This window comes from Neltuma alba, unplaced genomic scaffold (assembly GCF_004799145.2).
Source record: "Neltuma alba isolate B1F8T4 unplaced genomic scaffold, ASM479914v2 tig00011289_pilon, whole genome shotgun sequence".
Lineage (NCBI taxonomy): Eukaryota > Viridiplantae > Streptophyta > Magnoliopsida > Fabales > Fabaceae > Neltuma > Neltuma alba.
In genome coordinates this window covers 757,134-783,155 of record NW_021635998.1, presented here as the reverse complement: position 1 = coordinate 783,155, position 26,022 = coordinate 757,134, and the positions used below count along the sequence as shown (strand labels likewise).

General features: G+C 35.2%; 3 protein-coding genes across 5 annotated transcripts; 2 read left to right on the top strand and 1 right to left on the bottom strand.

Moving 5' to 3' along the window:
- Positions 1-690: 690 nt before the first annotated feature.
- LOC114711320 (uncharacterized) lies at positions 691-5,389 on the top strand. Of its 3 annotated transcripts, none has more exons than XM_028895702.1 (8): positions 691-1,084; positions 1,476-1,606; positions 1,737-1,862; positions 2,020-2,109; positions 2,214-2,363; positions 2,646-2,743; positions 3,931-4,141; positions 5,073-5,389. In XM_028895702.1, the coding sequence occupies exons 2-8, from the start codon at positions 1,498-1,500 to the stop codon at positions 5,156-5,158; spliced, it is 870 nt and encodes a 289-aa protein (XP_028751535.1). In that variant the 5' UTR covers positions 691-1,084; positions 1,476-1,497; the 3' UTR covers positions 5,159-5,389. The 3 variants fall into 3 exon arrangements, with proteins under 3 accessions (XP_028751535.1, XP_028751532.1, XP_028751534.1); XM_028895699.1 differs by having other exon boundaries at positions 692-1,084; positions 2,020-2,112; XM_028895701.1 differs by having other exon boundaries at positions 692-1,084; positions 1,445-1,606; positions 2,020-2,112.
- An 11,000-nt stretch (positions 5,390-16,389) lies between these two features.
- LOC114711371 (uncharacterized) lies at positions 16,390-17,445 on the bottom strand. The gene has a single exon (XM_028895762.1). It carries the CDS (start codon positions 17,443-17,445, stop codon positions 16,390-16,392), a length of 1,056 nt encoding a protein of 351 aa, XP_028751595.1.
- Positions 17,446-19,689: 2,244 nt separating this feature from the next.
- LOC114711460 (translationally-controlled tumor protein homolog) lies at positions 19,690-21,896 on the top strand. The gene is made up of 5 exons (XM_028895872.1): positions 19,690-19,757; positions 20,793-20,866; positions 21,035-21,160; positions 21,261-21,418; positions 21,572-21,896. Exons 1-5 carry the CDS (start codon positions 19,730-19,732, stop codon positions 21,687-21,689), a joined length of 504 nt encoding a protein of 167 aa, XP_028751705.1. The 5' UTR covers positions 19,690-19,729; the 3' UTR covers positions 21,690-21,896.
- The last annotated feature ends 4,126 nt before the right edge of the window (positions 21,897-26,022 follow it).

The window sequence follows — 26,022 nt, the reverse complement described above, 5'->3', positions numbered from 1 at the left end:
TTTTTTTAACCTTGTGGTTACGCCTATTGCAATAGATTTTGATTTTTTTTTTCTTTTCTTATTTGTAGTTCTTTGGGCTTAACCCTTTTGAAAGCATCTTTTTGTTTTTTTTATTTCTTTAGGCTTAGCCATCTTAAATAAAAGCTCAAATAAATAATAATCAGTAACATAATACCTTCAAAATTCATTTTCACTATTCCAAAAATTATAAACATCTATGAAAACTCTAAACATTTTATATTACACATGTCTTAAATATTTTATATTTTTAACATTTAGTAATTATAGTATGATAAAAACATAAAAAAATGTTACTATCGGGAGAGGACGATCCATCTCGTGTCTTGTCCCAATTTTTTTTTGTCTTGTCCCTATTTCTCTTATCTTGAAAAATTTCGAGACAGGTCCCAATATGAACGGGATTGTGAGGACATTGGTAGAGAGATATTTAAATAAAAACAAAACTATAATTTTAAAAATATTTTTATAATATATAAAATAAATATGTAAAAAAATCTGTGTCACGATTTATAAAAAAATATTTCTAAATAATAATTCCGGGGTTACTTAAATATTTCCAGAGTGCCGCAACAAATGCTGATTCGAGGTTTGTCAATTTCTCCGATTTTATAAAATCTGCCATTTTCCCAATTTAGAAAACTAAAATTTTGGTTTGCCCTAGCCTCCCTCCTTCACTTAGCTCGTCGTCCTCGACTACGGACCGGAGAGACCACCACCACGCTGCTCGTTTCTTCTCCGGTTCTTCTTCTGTCTCCAGTCAGTCTACCACAGACCAGACCACCACCAACAGCACACTTCTTCTTCCTCTGTCACCAGTCTCGCACAGTCGAGAGTCGACCACGGCCCGGACCAGCTCAAGCTGATCTCGCACAGTCGGCCGCCGGCGTCTCACTCTCAGGCTCCCAACGTCGGCGTCTCCGGCCTCTCAGGCTCCCAGCTCGGCGTCTCCGGCCTCTCAACTGTTGGGCTCCGAGTTATCTTCTCTCTTCAACTCTCAACTCATTCCATTCCATTATGCCTTATGGGACCTTCATCTGATCGATTCAAGATTGGCAAATTTGAAGTTCATCGGGAGCTTTATGTAAACTCAGTTACCTGCCTTTTAGATATTGAATTTTTATTTTTTTTATTCGACCATGGTGTTAGAAGAATGATTGATTATTTTTGCTCTGATACATTGATTAATAGATTGAATGATTGCTTGTTTTGGATGATTTTTGTTGAATTGATTGTGTCATTTGTATACATTGTTAATGCTTGAAAATCAGGTCTTGTCCTTGGCTCCTTGCTTCAATTCTGGAAAAGTAGATTTTTCTTATATATATTATAAGAAATGGATTTTTTCTTTTTAATGTTGTTTGCCTGTGTTGTCATGAGTTATATTAGCACTCTAAATTTTTCTGTAACACATAACTCGAAGCAGTTTTTGGATTTTTTTGTTTGCATGTTTGCAGTAAAGTAGTTTTTGGCTTTGGTATGATGAAAGGCACACGCAAGACCAGTATACATGCTGAAGAAAAGAAAAAGAAAAGAAAGAGAGGAAAAATTGCTGATGATGGTGAAGCTCTTGGAATGAAAATCGAAGGTGAAGATGTTTCTATGCCTCGTTTAATATTATTTGGTCTTTGTGTCTATCATCTTGCTGCCTAAATAGAATTGCATTGCTTTTATAACTAAATTATTTGATTTATTTCTGTGTGCATATGTTGTTTCAGAGGATAGTAGTATGCTGGTTGAAAGGAAGAAGAAGAAATCTTCAAGTCTGAAAAGAAAGAATAAAGTAAAAAATCTGGTTGATAAACAAAGGCCAAATGTTCAAGTTGATTTGAAGGAGCATAGGGGTGAGTTGTGAACTATTTCAACATCTAATACGTGGTTTTCCCCCTTTTGCAGTTGTTCCCCTTCCCTACATTTTTCTTCTTCTTAATGTATCAGTGACTGCCCTGTTGTTTATGACTTAATGATACTGTTTGTCATGCTTTTTTCCTTTTTCATCAGATGGAGTAGGGGACAATTCTTCTGAGGCTCAATGGACGGAAGACTTTAAGGAGCCTGAAGAGATTGATGCTGGACTAACAACTCAAGCTCGTAGTAAAAAAACATTTCTTGGTTGATTTTTTTTGGTGTTGTGAAACAACACTCCTGGTGTTAGCGATTTCATCTTTGTCATGAGGTTTTTCCTTATCTTGTAGGTAAGTCTAAGAAAACAAAGAAAAAGAGAAAGAAGGAAGCACATTCTGTAAAGGAGGTTCTGAACTCACGAGAAAACGGAGGAGTTACTGAACAAGATGAGATCTATACTATTTCTTCTGGAGATGAGGATTGCTCGAAAGGAATGAAAAGTAATAGTTCAATCACAAGCATCATTTTACATTTCAAAAGTTGCAAATATACTGCATCTGAAACTTCTATTTGCATGATACATGCATGCATGCAAAGCAGCCATATATTTTGTATATTTCCATGTTGCTTACACTACACAGCGCTATTGGTATATTTATTAATAGTTAACTTCCATGGAGAAATCTCTGTTAATTTTTGTCTTTATTTCCCTCTAATTTATGCTGTAGACTTAATGGTCATTTCTGAAATAATTTTTTGATTGTGAACTACTTAAACTACAGAATGGATCATGGAATATCATCAAAGTAGGCCAGGCTTGCAGGCATTGCAAGATCAAATTGATGACTTTATAACTGCCCATGAAGAAAAACTAGAAGAGGTAACCCCTTCCTTGCTTACATGCTTCTGAATCTTTTAGTCCTTCATCTTTCATCTTCTATAAATAAGTTGTTTTTAACAAACTTTTAATCAAAAAGATTGAATGATGAGGATCTATATGCCTTGTGATAGAACTTCATGAATCTTTTTCTTAGTCTGGCTCATCTATTTTACTTGTACGTTATTAGTATGAGTCACTGCTCGGTTGTGCAATCTGTCTAGATTTGTCACCGGAGAAAGTGCATCATATTGAGAAGCAGTTTCTTCTCTATATTTTTGATCATTGTCATTATGTTCACTTAGATTTTTGTCTCTATGTCATATCTCCAGAACTCAAGTAGCTATTTGAAATTTTGAATTGATATTGATCAACGTCTTAACAAATTAGTGCCAATCCCGATACTCATTCTAGCTGTAGAATATAGAGCTGAATATTCCCCTCTCATCGTGATGGAGGACTTTAAAATAGGATCCCAGATTGTGATGATCCCATGCTTGGGTTTGCCTGTGCGTATTGATGATGTCTTCATCTATATGGGTGTATTTGTGGCTGTTGGAGGGTTTCTTATGGTAGATTTAAAGTACGGAGGCCATCACATTCTATTAAGATATGGATTATCTAGCTTGAGGTGAATGATGCTGTACTGTTCATTTCCAACTAGGAACAGCATATGAAGCATATGAAACTTCCATTTGGTTTGATGCATTGGTGCTCTGCTTCTAACCCCTTGAATCTTCTTTGTCTTCTCTGCTTTTTGTGTTTAAGTGGATGTTGTGTTTTTTAGCCCTTGCAGTGCAACTTTTTGTTGATTTTTTATCTATCCATGGAGGACCAAAAAGGGATAAGATCCTCTTGAAAATATACCTGTACTGAAGCAGGCCTACTAGCCATTTTTGCGAGACATCACTCCGATCACTGGCCCTCTGAGTGATCACTACTGATGACCTCACTGTGTAATCCCTGCCATACTATGACCATTAACTCTGTTATAGCCCACCCAATTTCAATTCAATCGTTTCTGAGCTCCAAAGTCCAAACACAAGATAGAAATTCCAACCCTGTTCTTGTTTATGGGAGCGAAAGCTTAGAATACAGTGCCTCCTGTACAAATTTATACATATGAATGGCCCAACTTATATTCAGCTATTGTTTTAGTTTTCTTATAATTTTGGCATGTTTACTTGCAGGAAAGAAAAGAAAGAGAAGCCCGTGCTGCAGAAGGGGGATGGACAGTTGTTGTACACCATAAGGGTAGGAAGAAAACTACTGACTCTGAAAGTGGAATTGTTGTGGGTTCCGTTGCCCAAGCTGCTGCGGAGCAAAAAGCTGCTAAGAAGAAGCATAAAGAAGTTGCCCTAAATTTCTACCGTTTTCAGAAAAAAGAAGCCCAGAGAAACGGTATGACCCGCCTCTTCTAAGTGTTCAACTATTTTCTCTTTATCCTACTATATTTTTATATGATTATCTAGCATATGGTATTATCGAGTTAAATTTGAACGTTGCTAGCCTCAAATAGGTCTTCCAAAGCAATTTACCCCTCACGATCTACTAAAGTTCCAGAAAATTTGTTTCATTTGGGGTAAAGCGGTCACTCAGTAATGTTCATTTAAATATAGAAGAACTACTAAGTCTAGATTAAAATGAAATCATTGTTTTCCCTGTGTTATTATGCGTGATCATGCTTGTGATTTCCCCCTCATTCTATGGTTATCCATCCCCCCCCCCCCCCCCACCCCAAAAAAAAAAAAATGTAATAAGGACCCCCTAAGAGAATTAAATACAGAAAAAGTTCTTTGAAATCATCAAATTAATTTGAAGGGACCTCATTGTAAGAGATTCACTTTTTTAATTACTAAACTGCTTTTATATATATATATATATATATATTAATATTCATTGACAACTGAAAGAGCGGTGATTAACAACTTAATGCGTAACGATTAACAACTATAGGGCAGGTAATAACAACACATTTTCTTAGCACATTATAAAAATGTAACGCATGAGTTGTCAATATTTGTTACGATAGTTGTTAACCGTTACGCTTAAAGTTGTTAACTGTTACGCCTTAAGTTGTTAACAACTGCTCTTTTAGTTATCAATGCATACTTGAAAAAAAAGATTAGCACAAGTTAGTAATTAAATAAGTGGAATCTCTTGCAGTGAGATTTTTTAAGACTTCAGATTAATTTGATAATTTCAAACGATTTTTTTGTATTTAATTGTTTTGGGTAGGACCTTATTGTAATTTTGTTCAAAAAATTGTCTGAAATTTAATACTACATATTTTTACAAGCACCTGAAGATTGTGTTTTCTTCATGCTATCAGAGATCATGATGTTGCAAAGCAAATTTGAAGAGGACAAAAAACGGCTGCAGCAGCTGAGAGCTTCAAGGAAATTTAGACCTTATTAAACAATTTTTGTTTTACGTCACAAAGCCTGGATAGGAATATCAGCTCTTTAACTCTGAGATAATAATGGTTCGCATTCCATTCTAATTTTGCCATGCTTATTATAGTTATCAGCGTAGTATAGCTCATAGCTCTTATTTGAAGTACATGATTTGTTGAATTGGGAGGCATGAAGTGTCCTTCATTTAAATTTTTAATTTTTTTTAAAAAATATATTTGAATGAACTGGATTATTTTTGTCTGTCCTGTTTTGTATTTTCACTAGAGTCTTCTATTTTTCTTTGAAATACTGTGAGTTGAGGAGGCTGATTATCACGCTGTAGTGAAGGTTGTAGACATTGTTGATAAACTGTACACAAGAGAGGAAAAGACAACGAGTACGGCCTTGCTGAGATTATGATAACTGTACGAAAAGAATAAATAAAAAATTGTCCAAGCTCCGTGAAATATTCCAGGCATGGGCAAAAAAAGCAGAAGAAAGATTGCAGTAAGGTTTTACAAAAAAATTAAATACAAAATGATTTTTTGAAATTATCAAATTATTTTGAAGTTTTAAAAGATTTTATCAGAAGAAACTCTATTTGTTTAATTAGCAAGTTACTTTTATATATATATTTTTTAAAAATATGTATTAATAATTGAAAGTATAATCGTTAATAATTTAAAGTATAACAATTAATAATTACCATAGTAAACATTGATAACTCATGCATTATATTTTTGTGATACACTAAAAAAATGTATTATTAATACTTGCTGTAACAATTGTTAATTGTTATATTTTAAGTTGTTAACGACTGTTTTTTTAGTTGTCAATATATATTTAAAAAAAAGATAATTTGGTAATTAAACAGATAAAATTTCTTGCAATAAGGTCTATTGGGACTTCAGAATAATTTGATAATTTTAAGATTCTTTTTATATTTAATTCTCTTGGGTGGGAGCTTATTGTAATTTTTCCAAAAGCAAATTGTACTAATTTTTAGAAAACCTCATTCTTTGGCTTATAAATAGTACTATTCCGATCCTAAATATAAGATCTTTATACAACTCTTCTGGTCCTAAATATAAGACCCTTATACTAATATGTACAAGGATCTTATATTTAGGAGAGGAGGAGTATATACTTTTATAAATGTTTTTATTATATTAAAAGGGGTTCTTACTTCTTTTAAGCCCAAAAAAAAAACACTAAGTTTAAAAATTCATTTAGGAGTTTGGCCTAAAGTAAAAATTCATTCAGGAGGAACAAACTACACAGTACACGCACAAAAAGCACATGTCATGGTAAATTATGGGAAAATGACATTAAGGTCCCACACAAGCAAATATACAGCAAAAAGGTCCCTTGAAATGTGATACTTCTTCTAAAGTCCCAAAGGGACTTGGCTGCCATTTTTAGAAAGTTAAAATGACTTGCTTGCCCTGGCATATCAGAGACAGAAGGCGCTGAGATGAGTTTCCCGCATAGTGTGGCTCTGTTACGGCTGGAAGAGAGGAGATGGAGAAAGAAGGAAGGAGCCATTGATAATGAAATATCTTCCCCATAACCATTAGTGAAGTCCAAAGAGGTTCCATTAGAATCTTCACAAATCTTCAGATCTGAAAATTTCTTTCCTCTCCTCTCCTGGAATATTTTTCTTGACAGATTGATTGTGTTTGGGAATGAGAAATCAGAAAATCGTTTTTGCCTTTGGTACTGTAAAGCTTTTATTTTTGGTCTGAAATGAACAAGTAAATCAATGGAAAAACTGTGTTTTTGGTTGGTGTGTGTTGGTGATTTAAGTTGGGTGTGTAGGATGACCATGGGTGCTCTGTTTTTGAGTTGCTTGTGGGTGGTTTTGCTCTGTTTTGACGTTAGTTTAGGGGAAAAGGAAGAAAAAGATGAAGGTTAGTCTGAGTAAAAACCCTTAGCACGAAATGAGATATTGTGTTGTCAATCAGGCCGCGATAGTTGTCAATATGTGCTGCGACAGTTGTCAACGTAGCTCCTTGACTTGTCAATGGCAGTTGCGTGATTCTTGATGCAGGTTTAAATTACTGATGGCGAATATGTCTGGAAAGCATCTATTTTGCTTTGTTCACATTGGGAAAAAGTTTATAAATGATGGAGAGGATGATATGAAATATGTGGGAGGTAGTGTAAGAACAACAAATATAAAGGAGGGCACAAGTTATGAAGAATTGAAGAAAATTATATCATCAATTGCTAGAAAAGAAAGTAACTCATTTCTTTTGAAATTCTTAGTTGTGTATAGCTCAACAACACTCAGCGTAGAAATTAACAACCTGAGTTATCCAAAATAACAATTAATATAATAGGAGTTAATGACAAGTGATATAACAATTTCATAACAAATGAATGTGTGGATATTAACAATTGATATTCAAAATTTTTACAACTGAAGGGGTCATTTATTTATAATGTTAAGTAATATTTGTATTAAAATATAATTATTAAGAAGAAAGTGTTACTCAAAGTTATGTTCAATTGATAAGGGACAGTGTCTTCATTAACAAGTCACAGTGCTCCATTGGCAAGTCATAGTGTCACCATTGACAAGTTATAGTGCCACCATTGACAAGTTATAGTGCCACCATTGGCAAGTTAATGTGCCACCATTGACAACTGATAATTCGCCGTGGCGTCTGACCATATCCGTCACGGCTCCCCCATCTATCCCAAGGAGCTATCATTCTGTGTAAGACGCCGCGGCTCCTGATTATATCCGTCACAGCACCTAACCCTTTTAAGAAGTTATTCGGCGAACAACAAGTCACAGTTACCATTGACAAGTCAATGTGCCACCATTGATAAGTCACAGTGCCACCATTGACAAGTCACAGTGTGACCATTGACAAGTCATAGTGTCACTATTGACACTTCATTAATAATGATTATATATGACAATATAACCAAAATATAATATGATAAAGTGATTGAAAATATCATATGATACTACAACAGGTTAAGTAACTTGAATTCATATTGTTGACAACTTATATTAGCATTAATTGACAAGTCACAGTACTCCATTGACAAGTCATAACAGGTCTAATGACAATACAGGGTGCAGGTAATGACAACTAAAATGATAGCAGAATCTAACATGCCAATTCATAACCAACTTTCATTTACACCTTCATATACATGAACTTACACTTATTTCACAACCCATCTAAAAAAAACATAGGGGTTGCATATAATTACGAAACTAACTATTGGTGTGTATCCATTTACAGAAAATTCTCTTCACACACATTTACAAAATATTCTCTTCACATCCGTATAATGTTTTTCGGAGGGCAATGGCATTTGGAAATATTTGTCCTTCTCCAATAATCAAATCCTTCCGTTTTGTGGAATTCATTTGTGGTGTAGGTGTTGTGATCATTTCAACAGCACAAAGAATTGATGATGGCTCTCCAATCTCATCAAATGAGGTAGGTAGAGACATAGACGATCCATTGATACCTCCAAATGATTAATCAATCCTGCAGGAAATGACAAGTCAGGGTGCATGCATTGACAAGTTGGTAGTAAGACAGTAACAACTGATATTGATAATAACAGTTTTGTTAAACTAAACTTACACATCTTGCTCCTCTATTACATTATCCCTTGTTGCTTCTATGTGATCCTTATTTTCATTCTCTTCTACATACACATGACCACTTTCTTCATTGAATTTTGTCAAATTTTCTACCCCATCATCATCTACCAACTCCACAAATATTTTTTTATCAAACACAACTGAGAATTTCAAGAGAAATGAGTTACTTTCTTTTCTAACAATTGATGATATAATTTCTTTCAATTCTTCATAACTTGTTCCCTCCTTTATAGTTGTTGTTCTTACACTACCTCCCACATATATCATCTTCTCCATCATTTATAAACTTTCCTCCTATATGAACAAAGCACAATAGATGCTTTCTAGGCATACTCGTCATCAGTAATTTAAACCTGCATTAAGAATCATGCAACTGTCATTGACAAGTCAAGGAGCTACGTTGACAACTATCACGGCACACATTGACAACTATCGCGGCCTGATTGATAGCACAATATCCCATTTCATGCTAAGGGTTTCTACCCAGACTAATCTTCATCTTTTCCTTCCTTTGCCCCTAAACTAACGTCAGAACAGAGCAAAACCACCCACAAGCAACCCAAAAACAGAGCAACCATGGTCATCTTACACACCCAACTTAAATCACCAACACACACCAACTAAAAACACAGTTTTTCCATTAATTTACTTGTTCATCTTAGACCAAAAACAAAAGCTTTACAGTACTAAAGGCAAAAACGATTTTCTGATTTCTCATTCCTAAACACAATCAATCTGTCAAGAAAAATATTCCAGAAGAGGAGAGGAAAGAAATTTCCAGACCTGAAGATTTGTAAAGATTCAAATGGAACCTCTTTGGACTTCACTAATGGTAATGGGAAAGATACTTCATTATCAATGGCTCATTCCTTCTTTCTCCATCTCCTCTCTTCCAGCCGTAACAGAGCCACACTATGCGGGAAACTCATCTCAGCGCCTTCTATCTCTAATATACTAGGGCAAGGAAGTCATTTTAACTTTCTGAAAATGGCAGCCTAGTCCCTTTGGGACTTCAGAAGAATTATCACATTTCAGGAGACCTTTTTGCTGTATATTTGCTTGTGTGGGACCTTAATGTCATTTTCCCATAAATTATCAGGAGTTGTTTTATTTTTGATTAAAATCTACGTTTCATCATTTAAATTTACATGAGGCTTTAGTTTAGTTTCTTAACTTTAAATAATATATTGGTTAAAGTATACAGAGTTTAATTTGGTCTCTTAATTTTAAATTTTAAAGAGTGTGGTTTTTATTCTTTGACTTTAAAATTGTTAACAATAAATGATAATATTGAGATTATAAATGTTGATAAAACTTTCTCAAATGTGAATATATTAAGTTAAATTTTCAAAACAAATTAAAGTGTTCATCATTTAAGCCTAACGGTGTTATGATCAAAGAATCAAAAAGATATTTTTTTACAAGTTAGTGGACTAAATTGAAACCTTATATAAAATTAAAGAACCAAATGTATAATTTATTTAAGTATATTTTTAGTTCTTTAACCATAAAATCGTTAGTTTAAAATGATATTTTTTGTAGTTATCATGATTGTTTTGAAAATTAATAAACTTAATATGTTAGTATTTGAAAATAGTTTATCAATATTTAAGATCTCAATATCATTATTTTTTGTTAACAATTTTAAAGCTAAATAACTAAAAATATACTTTTTAAAATTAAAAAAACCAAGCTAAAGCTTTGTGTAAAGAAGCAATGTATACCCAGCCCTATTTTTATAGTGCAGATTCTTGAATGAGCAAAACAAGCAAACTTTACACCACTCGAGTTAGTTTTGCATAGTTATAACTTCAATATTTTATACAGATGATAATTATTTTTTTTAAATTTAAAACTATGCTTTTTTATGGGAAAAAGACAGAAAAATGCTAACTTAACTTCAGAATGACCAGAACGTCTGTTGAATTTGCAAAATGCCATTTTGGTCACATGAGACCAAATTGGTATTATCATGTCAAATAAAAAGACCAAATTGCCCTTCCTTTTAAATATTGTTTTAAAACTATCACAGCTCCACTGGCCGGCTGGTTGCCGGAGCTCTAACGGCCGGCCAACAATTAGTCACCGGAGCTCCATTGGTCAGAAATTTTTTTTTTGAAAATTTTTACAACTTCAGTATAATGGTTAACAACTTTTGTGATGCTATTAACAATTTTAGTATAACAGTTAACAATAGGTTTTCTGGAAAATTCAACAAGCTCTGGTGGCCGGAAATAAAATTTTTGAAAATTTTTACAATTTCAGTATAACAGTTAACAATTTTTGTCATGCTATTAACAACTTCAATATAGTGGTTAACAACAGGTTTTTGAAAAAATTCAATAATTGGACGCCAGAGCTCCGGTGGCCGGAAACAATTTTCTTGAAAATTTTACAATTTCAGTATAACGGTTAACAACTTTTGTAACGCTATTAACAACTTCAGTATAGCAGTTAACAACAGGTTTCTAGAAAATTCAACAAGCTCCGGTGGCCGGAAATAATTTTTTTGAAAATTTTTACAACTTTAGTATAACGGTTAACAACTTTTGTATCGTTATTAACAACTTCAGTATAGCGGTTAACAACAGGTTTTTCGAGAAATTTAGCAATTGATCACCAGAGCTCCGTTATTTTTTTTGAAAATTTTACAATTTCAGTATAACAGTTAACAACTTTTGTAATGCTATTAACAACTTTAGTATAGCGGTTAGCAACAGGTTTTTGGAGAAATTCAACAATTGGTCGCCGGAGCTCCGATAGCCGAAAACAATTTTTTTGAAAATTTTTACAACTTCAGTATAGCGGTTAACAACTTTTGTAACACTATTAACAACTTTTTTTTTTTGGTAAGAAAAGAGGCCTTAGGCCCAAAACAAAAAAAGTAAAAAAAAATCAAGGGGGCAAGTGCCCAGAGACATCCGCAGCACGTCTTGCAACTTCGGCGTCTTCTACCTTGTCTTCCTCAACTAGTTTTGTTAGTGCCGAGGGGGTTTCCTCCCACATATTACAACCTAACTCCAACCCAAACCCCAGTTTCGCCAAAGCGTCAGCACAAGCATTCGCCTTCCTGTCCACTTTACAAATTCTGACATTCTAGCTTCTTTCAAGCATTTGCAAAATCCGGCGAAAGACAGGGGGAATAAAGCTCCCTTCTATCGTCTTCCCTCGTAGCATTCTAATCAGCACCTCTGAATCAGATTCAACAATCACTTGATGATACCCCTTTTGCCAAGCAATTTCCAACCCTCTAAGCATTCCCCATCCTTCAGCTTCCAAGACTCCACAAAAACCCAGCCTTTGCGTGAAACCACATATCCAGTTTCCTTGGTGATTTCTCAACAGACCCCCACAGCATGCAGAACCCGGATCCCCACGACAAGCCCCATCCGAATTGATTTTAATCCACCTTGAATCAGGAGGTTCCCATCGGCAGAGAGACGAACATAAAGGTGGAATCTTTGAAGTTGAAAGCTTGCAAAGAGTCCCCTTCGCCTCCAAAATCTCCAGAGCCATCGACCAAATCTTCTGAGCTATCACTCCACTATCAGGAATAGAGCCACAAAACACTCTCTCATTCCGGCTTCTCCATAACACAGAACATGCAACTCCGAATACAATGCTCCAAGGTATGTTCCTTGTTCTTCTGTTAGAGGCTAAATTATTTTCAATCCATCTTTGTAATGTGACTGAGAAAAATTCTGGGTTTTGTTGCTTTGTTGAAAAAATCTGCTTCCAAACATTGTTAGCGAAAGGACAATCTCTGACCACATGAATGGATGTTTCCAACCTTCCACACATATCACACATACCATTCTCCCCCCATCGTCGGTATCGTAACCCTCTCGTATGTAATCGATCTAAGGATAATAACCAGAGGAAACATCGGATCCTTTCAGGACCATTCCATTTCCAAACAAGCTCCCATACACGTTCCTTCACCCCCAATTTCTCTCCCCTTATACCCCGATATCCCTCTTTGACTGAGTAATTACCATTGCCACCTTTCCAGAGAATAACATCACGACCCACCCCAACAGGGGGATGAAAAGCGTTAATTTTCTCCACCATATCTGTATTGAGTAAGAACTGGAATTTCTCCCAACGCCACTTCCCTTCACTATTAACCATGTCCGCAACCGACCACTCCAACCACTCATCACATATTGCTTGAGAACAATGATCAATTAAAATTGTCTCCTTGTCTAGCCATGGTTCAAGCCAAAAAGAGGTGCTTCTTCCGTCAACAATTCCTTTCCACGCATTATCATTAAGAGTTTCCCACACTGCTTCTAGGTCCCTCCAAAGGGCCGAAGCATTCTTTGGAACTGGTAGGATTGAAGAGAGCTCAATACCATTATTATACTTATGCCTTAGAACTTCACCCCAAAGCCCTTCCTCGCCATTCCTTAGAGCCCAAGCCAATTTCAATAGGCAAGCTTTATTCATGTCTCGCAAATTCAGAACCCCCATTCCCCCATTTACTTTAGGTTTCTGCATAATCTCCCACTTCACAAGATGCATCTTCTTATCCTCCCCCTTATGTCCCCAAATAAAATTTCTTTGCACTCTTTCAATTTCATCAGTAATCCCTTTTGGAAGAAGGGAGACTAACATAGGGTAAATAGGCATAGAGCCCAGAACAGATTTAGCAAGAGTTACTCTACCCGCCATGCTTAGACAATTAATTTTCCAACCTGCCAACCGCTTTTTAACTTTCTCAAGAACAAAATTAAACTCCTTATTTCTACCTCTATCAAACATAAGAGGCATACCCAAATATTTACCCATATTACTAGTTTCTTCAAAGTCAGATAGACCAGTTAGGTTCCTTCTGATATCCTTAGCCATATTTCTTGAAAAGTAAATTAGAGACTTTTCTTTATTTACTTTCTGCCCAGAAAGAGTACAGAATCTCTCCAAGCAGCTCATAGTGATCCTCATCTGCTCCTCCGATGCAACCCCAAACAAGAGAAGATCATCAGCAAACATCAAATGAGTAACCTCCGGTCCTGCTCTACTACCCACTCGAATAGACTTCCATTGCCCTCTTTCTTTCACATCTTGAATGATATGACTCAATTTTTCCATTGCAAGAACAAAGATATAGGGAGAAAGAGGATCCCCCTGCCTCACCCCTCTAGTTGGCATGAATTTTTCTGTCTTTTCGCCATTCCAAATTATCTGCATAGAAACAGAAGTAATGCACTTCATGATAAGATCTCTGAACTTTGCATCAACCTTTAACTCACGAAATATTTTTTCAACACAAGACCAGCTCAATCTGTCATAGGCCTTTTCTAAATCTATCTTCAAAGCAAAATAGCTAACTTTCCCTCTCAAGTGCCTCATTGAATGAAATAATTCCTGCGCCACAACAATATTATCTTGTATGCGTCGACCCGGCACAAAACTAGCTTGATTAGGGGCAACTACTTTGTTCAACCATCTCTTCATCCTACCAACCAAAATCTTAGACAAACATTTATAAGCAACATTACATAGACCAATGGGTCTCATTTGCTTTAAGTAGATTGGCCTTTCCACTTTTGGAATCAAGACCAGTAAAGTGCCATTAACCTCCTCTAATCTCTCTTCTCCTTTCCAAAGTTTCTGAACATATGTACACAAGTCATTTCCAATCACCCCCCACTCCTTTTGGAAAAAAAGAGCAGGGAATCCATCTTCCCCTGGGGCTTTGAAGGCTCCAATAGAGAAAATGGCTTCTCTTATTTCCTCAATCATAGGTATACGACACATACCAGAAACATCCACTTCTGAAAGTTCAGGATAAGAAATAGTTAAATCAGGTATATCACCACTGTGATTATTCTGATCCTCTTCTTCAAACAACTTAGCATAGAAATTCCGGGCCATACATTTCAATTCTTCATTATCCTCCACCCAATCACTCTCATCATTCATAAGCATCACAACTCTATTCCTTCTTCTTCTCGCAACTGTACGAATATGATAAAATTTAGTATTCCGATCACCATCATTAATCCACTCACCTCTAGATTTTTGAAACCAAAGAAACTCCTCCTGTTGCAACACCTCCTCCAGCTCATCTTGAAGTTTTCCTTCTAAAATGACAAGTGAGGTAATTGGCCTATTAAGAGAACTCATTTTGCGTTGAATCCCATCAATTCTAGCCAACAACCTCCTCTTTTTTAGTTGGATATGTAGGAAAACTTCCTTATTCCAGACTACCAGTTTATCTTTCAAATTCTCTAGTGTTTTCCTCTAGTTACCCCCTTTCCTCCAGTTCTCCTTCAGCATGTCTTCAAAATTATTATGAATAAGCCAGGCAGCTTCAAACCGAAAAGGTCTCACAGCCAGGTTTCTCTTAGTATCATCCAAACACAACAAAAGAGGGTTATGATCTGAGCAACCCAATCGAGGTAAATTTTTTATCACCGTGTTAGGAAAGAGACAACTCCAAGAACTACTGCATAATCCTCTGTCTAACCTTTCAAAGATTCTGTCATAGCCATGAATAACTGGTCCCTTCCAAGTAAATCTGTTACCCCAAGATATCACTTCCATTAAATTGCAATTGTTGATTCTCTCTTCAAACAATTCACATCTTCTATGATTGATAGGAGCACCACCCTTCTTCTCATTCTCCCCTCTTATATCATTAAAATCACCCATTATCAACCAAGGAGCATTGACAGATTGAGCAAAACTTTCCATATCAACCCAGAAGCGTTGTTTATCCCGTTCACGTGGCCCAACATAAGCCACTGTAAAGAACCACTCAGTCTCTTCCTTTAATTTAAGAAGCACATACTGTGAATTTTCAACCTCTACAGATAGTGAAACAAGCTCCTCCTTCCAAGCCACCCAAATCCCTCCAGCAAACCCCACACCTGGAACAACAACCCAGCAATTAAATCCCAAACGTCTGAATAAGCCATCAGCTTTATTTTTGTCCACCCTTGTCTCCAAAAGCCCTAAAATAGCAGGCTTCCTTTCTTGAACAAGCATTCTTAGGCCACTCTCAAACCTCCTACTTCCAGCTCCTCTACAATTCCATATTAAAAACTTGCAACTGTTACTCATCATAGTATAAGGAATATTAAAAGGGCAATAAACCCATCAGTCAATGCTCATCACGGCCTCAGCCCAATGCTCATCCTTGTCCTCCAGCTCCTTATCTCTCCCTTCCTCTAACAAACTGTCCGTTTTCAAATCAGGTGGTTTGCTCATACCACCTTCCTTGTACATTAATAATTCTCTAGCAATCTCAGGAGTCTCATGCACTATATTAATATCCAGCTCTTGTAAACTGAGCCTCCCACTGTCATTGCTAGCTGTAGTCTTCCCTTCCTCCCTATTTTCTGCTTTTAAACTTTGAGAGGCCTCCAAATTTCTCTTTAACTTGCCACTCAAACCAGATCTATGATTAGAGACCGCAATCGCCAAAGAAGGAACCTCCTTGCTTTCTTCATACACCTTCTCCGTCCTAACCTCCCTCGATGTCCCAGATTTCTTTTTATACCATACCTTATTTGCCACTTGTGTAGACTCCTTAGCAAATCCACCATTCCCCTTATTCTCCTCCTGCACTGATTCTTCCACTACATTCAAGCCAGCAAACCGAGAACCCATGTTTAGCTCATTCCCTCCATCAGCAGCATTGCCCCTTTTCTCACTTTGTGGGAACCTTCGTGGTCTCCTTCTATACTGCACTTTAGACCATTCACCAAATATAAAGCACTCACCTGTCCATCAGCTCCTTTCTCTTTTCCACAGCCCCCGTCTTCTGCCCCTTTCCTCTCCTTACATTCCCTTTCCGTATGCCCATACATACCACAACAAAAACACAAGAGGTGAAGACCTTCATAAGTAATTGGCCTTTCCTTATTCCCAATAATATACAGGGGGAGTAATGGTTTCCTTAAATCAACTTGCACTCCCACTCTTGCATATCCCCCTCTTGATTGAAGAGAGGTAGTCATATCAACTTTGACCGTTCTACCAATCTCATTGCCCATTGCTTCTAAAATGCTTTCATCATAGTATTCAAGAGGTAAATCAGGAAATCTAATCCAGATCAGAACGTCCTCAATAGCTTCGGTTTTGGGATCAAAATTCGGCTTCCAATCCCTAACCGTGAGATAGCTATCAGATATCATCCAAGGACCTCCCAACAGCGCCAATTCATAGTCATCCATAGTAGAAAAATTAACCACAAAAAAATCATTTGAAAGATCCACCACCGAGACAACCCCAGATCTAGCCCACATTTTCTGGATTCTCTGTTCCATACGATTAAGCCCCAATCTCTTGCCCAACAGCTTCACAATGAGGCTTAACTTAAATGGTTTTCTAATCTTTTGCAGGGCCCTTTTAGAAAGCACAAACTCAGGTATCTCAAATTTACCTCTCTGATGCTTAAGAATAGAGATATGGCACTTCATCAGACCAAATTCTAGCTCATCTTCCTCCATCGCTTCATCTCTGTTGGTCGCGTCTCGTTGCACATCAGCTCCCTTCAAGGTATCCCTAAACGATCTCACCTTCCCCTCCTCACCAGCTCCATCTGCCACATTCGCCTTAATCTTTTTTTTACTTCGCTGCAGTAAATCAGCTTCCTCCGCCGTGCGTCTCCCTGAATCTCTGAGCAAGGGAAAATTCTCCAGCGAGAGCACCTGGTGTTTCGCCATTTTCAAATTTTAACACTATTAACAACTTTAGTATAACGGTTAACAACAGGTTTTTGGGAAAATTCAACAATTGGTCGCTAGAGCTCCGGCAGCCGGAAAGAATTTTTTTGAAAATTTTTACAATTTTAGTATAACGGTTAACAATTTTTGTAATGCTATTAACAGCTTCAATATAGCGATTAACAATAGGTTTTTTGAAAAATTCAACAATTAGTTGCTAGAGCTCTAGCGGCTGGCAACAATTTTTTTTGAAAATTTTTATAACTTCAGTATAACGGTTAATAATTTTTGTAATGTTATTAACAATTTTAGTATAGCAGTTAACAATAAGTTTTTCAAAAAATTCAAAAAGTAGCATTTTTACAACTTCAATTATGTCGTTAACAAGTTTTATAACTCTATCAACAACTTTAGTATAGCGTTTAACAACAGTTTTTATTAAAAATTCAAAAAAATGGCATTTTTATAACTTTAACAACTACTTTTTTTGAAAATTTTTACAACTTCAGTATAATGGTTAACAACTTTTGTATCTCTGTTAAGAACTTTGATATAACAGTTAACAACAAGTTTTTGAGTTTGTTAACGGCATTACTAAAGTTATAAAAATGTTATTTTTTGAATTTCTCAAAAAATCTGTTGTTAATAGCTATATTAAAGTTGTTAATAACGTTACAAAAGTTGTTAACCGTTATATTGAAGTTGTAAAAATTTTCAAAAAAATTATTTCCACCTACCGGAGCTTGTTGAATTTTCCAGAAAACCTGTTGTTAAATGCTATACTGAAGTTGTTAATAGCGTTACAAAAGTTGTTAATCGTTATACTGAAGTTGTAAAAATTTTCAAGAAAACTGTTTCTAACTGCAGGAGCTTCGACGTCCAATTATTAAATTTTCCTAAAAACCTGTTATTAACCGCTATATTGAAATTGTTAATAGCATTACAAAAGTTGTTAACTGTTATACTGAAGTTGTAAAAATTTTCAAAAAATTTATTTCCGGTCGCCGGAGCTTGTTGAATTTTTCAGAAAATCTGTTGTTAATGTTATACTGAAGTTGTTAATAGCGTCACAAACGTTGTTAACCGTTATACTGAAGTCGTAAAAATTTTTAAAAAAAAAAATTCTAACGGACGGAGCTCCGGTGACCAATTGTCAGTCGGTCGCCGAAGCTTTGTTGAGTGCCATTGCCGGAGCTCTGGCGACCGGCTAGCCAGTGGGGATGTGATACTTTAAGAACAATATTCAAAAGGAAGGGCAATTTGGTCTCATGTGACCAAAATGGCATTTTGCAAATTCAGCGGACGTTCTGGTCATTCTGAAGTTAAGTTAACATTTTTCTGTCTTTTTTCCCTTTTTTATTGTGATCTCTTTTAATTTATATATAATGTTAAATTTATACGAAAATTCTATAATTATAAACCATAGATGTTATAACTTGTTTCATATGTGATGCAAAACATCAACTCATAATTTAGTTATTGTCATAGGCAAATCGGTAAAATGTATTTAAAAAAGATAACTAAATATATTTAACAGCGATCAAGCTGTTTTGATGTTAAAATTACAATAATTACCGTTTATAATGGAATGTGTCTTTTTTACTTTGCTTCTTATTTTTCTCTCCCTAATATGCGGTGGATTTGGTCGGCTTGCTGGTTGCTATCTTAAATCTTAAAATTATTAAATTAGTATATCAATTTTATCTAATGTTTTTTGGCCAGCCATCAATTTTATCTAATGCTCGTCCGATCTTTAATATAAGATCCATTTAACTAATTTGACTAGATTAAGGAAGTTAGGTAAGTTAGTTAACTATAAAAAATGTGACATATTTTTCCCAAAATACCATAATCATCTTTCTTAATACCCTCTCTCCCTCTTCTACTTGATTATAGTTGATAGAGTATCTATAGGGGTAATTTAGAGAAAATTAATAAATATGAGAAATAAGTCTTATATTTAGAACCAAAATCAACTCAACAATTAGGTCTTGTATTAAGGACCGGAGTAGTACTACTACTATCATCTTTTTTTGGGCAAATTTTATCTGATTTTTTTTTTTAAGGGGAGTCCAGAATACGGATTTACATGCGTATCTCTTCTAGTCCTAGTAAGATATTATTGATACGGTAACGTGAGAGGGTCGGCATCTGAAGCTCTCCACGTATAAATTGTCCGGCACTATGTAACCTCGCCCCCTCTAAGCTCTGTTGCGCCCCCTTTCTGTCTCTTCCCCTTGAGCTGTGGTTGTGGTTGGAGCGATCCGAGAGAAAGTTTTCAATCATGTTGGTTTACCAGGATCTCCTCACCGGTATCTTCTGATTCAACTTTCTCTTTGAACGTTTGTGATTTTTTTTTGAATTCGTTGTCTCATCCGTTATTTTTGTTTTCCGTCTGGTTGCTTTTTATTTTCATGCTTTCCACTCTTAAAAGCAGTAATTTCTTCGTTTGATTCTGTATTAGATTGTCGCTGTTGTCTATACGAGCTTGCCTAGATCTGTTTCGTTATGATAATTTTCTTTCGTATGCTACTTTTGATTTACTTGTTCACCTTTTATGTTCCTTTTGTAAAGGGTCGGATCTGGCATCTATATGTTATCGAAAGTTGAGGCACATGTGTTTTTTGGGCTAATCTTGGTTATGCGCTCTTATTGACAACTTCTTTATCGAGGGATCGATTATTTTCCGTGGCTTGCGTTGTTCGCAGTAAATTGGGGTATACGATTAGAGCCGATGGGATGGTTTTTCTTGTAGTATTAGTAACCTAAATCTCGTGTTTGGAGTGTTTTCCTTGGCCCTAAATGTTGGGGGCCAATATTTTATGCATAGGTCTTGAATCTGCATCAGGTTAGGTACCCCCGATTTTACAGGGTCGACAATTGTTTAATGCTACTTATGCATCTTCCTTAATCGATATCAGCAAATCTATGTTTGAACAGGTTATAGTGGTGGGCCCCTTCTAATGAACTAAGGTATATTCATTCAGTAGCAAGTTTTAAGTTTTTAACGCTAAGGATCAACTGAAGTAAGAGGTCCTTGCTGAATACCTTTGAAAGTTTGTTTTTAAATGTTGTACATATAATTATATTTTACTTTTGGGGCAATTGCTGTTCAACATTTTTTTCCCAAATTTTCATTTTGGGCCAAAAGCTGTTTCAGTTAGGTTGATTGTCTGACGCGAGTTTTGTTGTTGATGTAGAAAATTATGGGGGACTTGCATGTTATATTTCAACTGTTCCTTTTTTTTAGTATTCTTATATTGAAAAATTGACTGTGCTCATTTATTAATTTATTAAGTGTATAATATTTGGATTTCTTGGAGCAATTCTGACCATGTATCGCGCAGGTGATGAGCTTCTCTCGGACTCGTTTCCATACAAGGAAATTGAGAATGGAATGTTGTGGGAAGTTGATGGAAAGGTTAGTTAATTTTTCTCCCATTTGTTGGATTTTTGGGTTTGTCTGCATGTGGCTTTTTGATTTTCTATGGTTGTAAAATACTTATTCAGTTTCTTGGTTTCTATATATATATATATATATTTTTATATGAATGGTAAGTTGAGGACTGTTTCTTTTGGCCTGCTGTAGTGGGTTGTTAAGGGAGCAGTAGATGTAGACATTGGTGCTAACCCTTCTGCTGAAGGCGGAGAAGATGAGGGGGTTGATGACCAAGCTGTCAAGGTTGTTGACATTGTTGATACGTTCAGACTTCAGGTTAGTTAGGCCAATCGTGCAACCTTACTCTTCTTTTCATATCCAGAGTATTTTTCTTCTAAGTTCATAGTTTAAGTATTTTGTTACCTAATCCTTGCAGGAGCAACCTGCCTTTGACAAGAAACAATTTCTTGTCTTCATGAAGAGGTATATCAAATTGTTAACACCCAAACTAGAGGCAGAGAAGCAAGAGCTGTTTAAGAAGCATATTGAGGGAGCTACCAAATTCCTGCTCTCCAAAATCAGTGATCTTCAGTTGTAAGTGTTGTTACCATAAATGCTAAAACTGCCTTTGTGTGCATGTGTGCGTGTTTCTATGCTAGCATATTTGACATGACTTATCAATATCTCTTGGTCCAATACAGTGTAAAATTCCTCAGAAAGTCTACTTAGTTTTAGTCTTATTTGCAGTTTTGTTGGGGAAAGCATGCACGATGATGGTAGTTTGGTCTTTGCTTACTACAAGGATGGTGCTACTGATCCAACATTTCTTTACCTTGCTTATGCTTTGAAGGAGGTGAAGTGCTAAGTGGCATCATAACCCTCAAATCTGGGGTTTCTGCCCCCTATCTATTTGATTTCTCTTTTCGTTATGTACCAAGTGACTGGAAGTGTTCAGGATTAATGGTGTTATTATAAATTATCGATCTGACTCTTTTAAATTGTGGGACAGTTTACGCTTTGATTCCGCTAAATTTTGAATGCCAGTTAAATTTGTTAATATTGTTCTTTTGTTTGAAGTTATTTGTCTTTGAAACGTTTGTGGGGTATCCATATGAAAAATGCTTGACTTGAACTTCTGGTCTCAACCTTGCGTTGAGAATAAACTCAGATCAGGATCCGATCCTTTAGTGCAAAACAGTTTCATGCTTTCAATTTCAGTTCTACTGAAGGGCAACAAAATCGTGATCCATCCATCTATCATTAGCTGGAGCTTGCAATTGTTGGAGTTCTAATTTAACCATGAGATTCTACCCCCGAATTTCTCGAGAAAATCAGTCCGGTTGTGCAATTTTATATAGCCTTTCTCAAGTTGAGGTGAACCAGTGGTCAAAAGAGCTAAAATAGTACTTTCTTAGATCCTTAATATAAGATATTCTTCTGGTTGTTAATATCAGACTTAGTTAATTAATTTGATTAAATTAAAGAAGTTAGGAAAGTTAATTTTAAGGAGTATGATATGTTTTTAAAAACTATTGTAATTATTTTTAAATATCTTTTCTTCTTATTTGGTTATGATTCAGAGAATATTAATAAGGATAATTTAAAAAAATTAATAAATATAAAAAATATGTATTTAACAATTGTGTTTTACATTAAGAACTAAAGGGATAACTAATTTGTAGGTATTAGTTAAGTTAGTTTCAACTAAAAAAAAAAAAGTTAAGTTAGTTAGTTATAACAAATGTATGTTTTTGTTTAAAAATATTTTTGTTAATTACGTACATTGAAATTATTTTTTGATGAAAATCTCAACATATGTAGCTACTATTAAGATTATTTGGGAACAAAATGGATGAAATATGAGACACAAAATGAGTTAAGATTTTATATTTATAATCAAATTGAATACAAGTGGCTCTTATTCTAAGCAAAGTAATACTTCTCCGGTCTTTAATATAAGACTCATTTAACTAATTTGATTAGATTAAGGAAGTTAGGTAAGTTAGTTAATTATAAGAAATGTGACACACTTTTCCTAAAATACCATAATCATCTTTTTTAATACTTCCTCTTCCCCTTCTACTTGATTATGGTTGAAGGAGTATTCATAGGGGTAATTTAGAGAAAATTGATAAATATAATAAATGGGTCTTATATTTAGAACCAAAATCAACTTAACAGTTGGGTCCTATATTAAAGATCAGATGAGTAATTTTTCCCGATAGCAAGGTTGGACATGATGCTATGGTCCTCAACACCATCAGCTCAGCTTCGAGGGAATTCATTATTCTCTCTCTTCCCCTGTTCAAACGAAAATTGGAGATAAGTTAAGCACAAATTGAATCCTTTGTTGGTATCCCGTTCTACATGCTCTGGATGATATATTCAAACTCAAAACTTTTGGATAATTGAAGTGTCTACCCAAACAACCATCTCAGAACAAAAGCCATTACACGCCGTTGGCTAACTGGAGATCCTAGAAAAGCTAAAACTTTTCTTTCTTTCTAATCACAGCAAGAACCAAATCGTAATAACTATGGACTGCTACATCATCACTCACTGTACGAGATCGGGGAGGCGGGAAGAGGACGAGATTCGCTTTATCTTTGGCCTCTTGACGACCATCACTGAGCATTGCGCATGTAGCACGCAATAATCGCTCACGCTGCCTAGAAAAACCCCGCAACATCACCACTTTATTGCATCATTTGAGCAGTATCAGTTGTTTAAAATGTAACAATTGTTGTCATTATCAGTTAGTTCAGTTGATATAGTCGTTTGTAGTGTACCCAACAACCTAAACTCAAATCCTCTTCCAACTAGAGTGGTAATTTAGGAAATCTATCTGATTTTAACCCATCAGAATCTTCAAATATTTAGATATAACTCAAGTGTCACAGTATGCCTATTCTGAAAATGTGTGAGACACAAGCTTTTCAAATTTTCATGCATCCTAAATTTGAAGAATGTAAAATGTCAAGTTTTTAATGTAATTAAACACGTTTTTTTTTTTTTGGGGTAATGGGAAAGGTTCCAAAGTTTTGCTTCTTCAATCCTCGTGTTACTTAAATGTATACCTTTTGACAGCACCATAACCATGACTACCCAAAACAAGAACAGTGGCACCATATTTCTCTGCGGCTTCACACAGAACATTCCTTGCATCCCCTCCAACACTTTAGTTATTACATTCCCCACCTGCAAAAAACAAATGATTTATAGAACCTTTCGTTCTAATAATAACTTCGTCTTTTCAAACAAACAAATCCCATTTCGGGTACAGACATTTAATGAGGAAAGGCAGTGTTATAAGAAAGTTATTACTGATTTGCTGCTCCAAATCTCCTTGGCTTTTTGCATGGTTTTATCAGCCATATTCTCAAGATCTTCTCCTAGAATTGATACGAACTCCGTGCTTCCAGATTCTGAAACTGAAAACGGTCATTAATTTCACAAAAGTTTTGGCACTAATATATATATATATATAAATAACATTGTCAAATCTAATCTAAGTAGAGATTTATTGCCGATTAGCACCCATGTAACATACCCTTGATCTCAACCAGAGAAGAGGGAGAGGGTTTGGCATGAACAACCATAAGCTGGAAATAAAGGGGTATTTCAGAAGGGAAGAAATTTGTGAGTGCCCACTCTAAAGCGTAGAAGCTGTGCTCACTTTCATCAATCCCCACCATCATCAATGGCTTCCTCATTGTCTCCATCACTTGATTGATTCTTCTTTTTCCTTTTCAGAATCTGCAAATTCTGAAGTAGAAGTTTTGGTTTCCCTGGAATGTGCAAGAGAAGGTGTTTGATTCATTTACACGTACGTTGTAGACAGTAATATTCGGAGATTGTTGCGCACTCAAAGACTCGGTTTTGGATAGCCTGAGCTGAGATACTATAAATTTTGGTCCATAATGTATAGATACAATTGGAATAGAGTTTGCACACCAAACCTTACTTCACTTTTTTAATATGGTATATTGATTGATATTGATAATCTTCTTTATACGTTGGTAATGATAATTTTTGAAACTCCACACACATGGGATGATCATGATTTGCTATTATTTAACCTCTCATGTATCTACACGAATCTTGAAATAAGTTACATCGTATCTAACGCATGAATAGTGACTCCTTATATATGTATATATATTTTACTAAATTGATGGTGATAGTACAAAACTCAATACTAATTATATTCTCAAATACTACTAACAAACAAGTTATTAATTGAGATGGTAAATAGATTTACTCCCGTAAGAATAAAAAAAAAAGTTAGAATTTTGGGGAACACATTTGTTAGAAAAGTCTTAATCTTAGTACTTCCAATCTGACAGAGATTAGTTTTAAGTCCAAAATGACTTTAGAATACTCTAAGTTTGCACCAAATATGTTCTCAAATACTCTCTGTTTTTTTTTAATATAAGAGTTATTTAATTAAGTTAGAAAGGTTAAAGAAAGTTAAATAAACCAATTAACCACTTAATTATAATAGATGTGACGTTAGTGTATAAGTTAAATAAATTAGTTTAAAAAATAATAAATATAAAAAATAAAATGATTGAATCTCATATTCAGAAATAAATGGAAAGTTCTTCAATGTATGTCCTTTTTTCTTTCACCGCAATTCTCTCTCTCTCTTTGGGGCCAATTCCATGCTGTATGTGTCTCCTGATCATGACTCTTCACAGAGACACAAACCAGTGGTTGCTTAGAAAGGAACTGAAGTGGTTGTCACGCCCATTTTTCGGTTTTAATAGTGACAAAGAGGATTGTTCTTTTGGCATTTTAATTAACCAAAGATGCCCCTGCTTATATTTTCTTTTAATCATTTCTCATTTTTATTTTATATGACTATGATTGAATTTATTTATCTAATTTTTGTTGAGGGTTTGGCAGAATTTTCACATCAAACTTTATTTATGACTTGGTCATACTTTTAAAACTTTAGTTTTTCTTAGTATAACTAATAATTTATTATTTCTTTTGACAACCCAGTGGTGTCCAAAGATCAGGTTAAATCTTGATTACTTTAAAAATTATTTTCTAAGGGTTAATAATTTCCTCAAAACTTATTTTTCTTACAATCTTTTCTTCCCCTATTTTTGAAAACGTCATCTAAGAAACATGGAAAAAGAATTTTCATGCATTATAACAAAATCTAATAAGGGAAAAGTTTTATTTGTCAC

Bases quoted from the DNA above. Each gene is read 5' to 3' on its own strand.
- LOC114711320 (XM_028895699.1), top strand. From the start codon at position 1,498: ATGATGAAAGGCACACGCAAGACCAGTATACATGCTGAAGAAAAGAAA. The intron at 1,863-2,019 runs GTGAGTTGTGAA...CTTTTTCATCAG, and splicing joins TGATTTGAAGGAGCATAGGG to ATGGAGTAGGGGACAATTCT. The intron at 2,744-3,930 runs GTAACCCCTTCC...GTTTACTTGCAG, and splicing joins ATGAAGAAAAACTAGAAGAG to GAAAGAAAAGAAAGAGAAGC.
- LOC114711371 (XM_028895762.1), bottom strand. From the start codon at position 17,445: ATGGCGAAACACCAGGTGCTCTCGCTGGAGAATTTTCCCTTGCTCAGA.
- LOC114711460 (XM_028895872.1), top strand. From the start codon at position 19,730: ATGTTGGTTTACCAGGATCTCCTCACCG. The intron at 19,758-20,792 runs GTATCTTCTGAT...TGTATCGCGCAG, and splicing joins TTACCAGGATCTCCTCACCG to GTGATGAGCTTCTCTCGGAC. The intron at 21,419-21,571 runs GTAAGTGTTGTT...TCTTATTTGCAG, and splicing joins AAAATCAGTGATCTTCAGTT to TTTTGTTGGGGAAAGCATGC.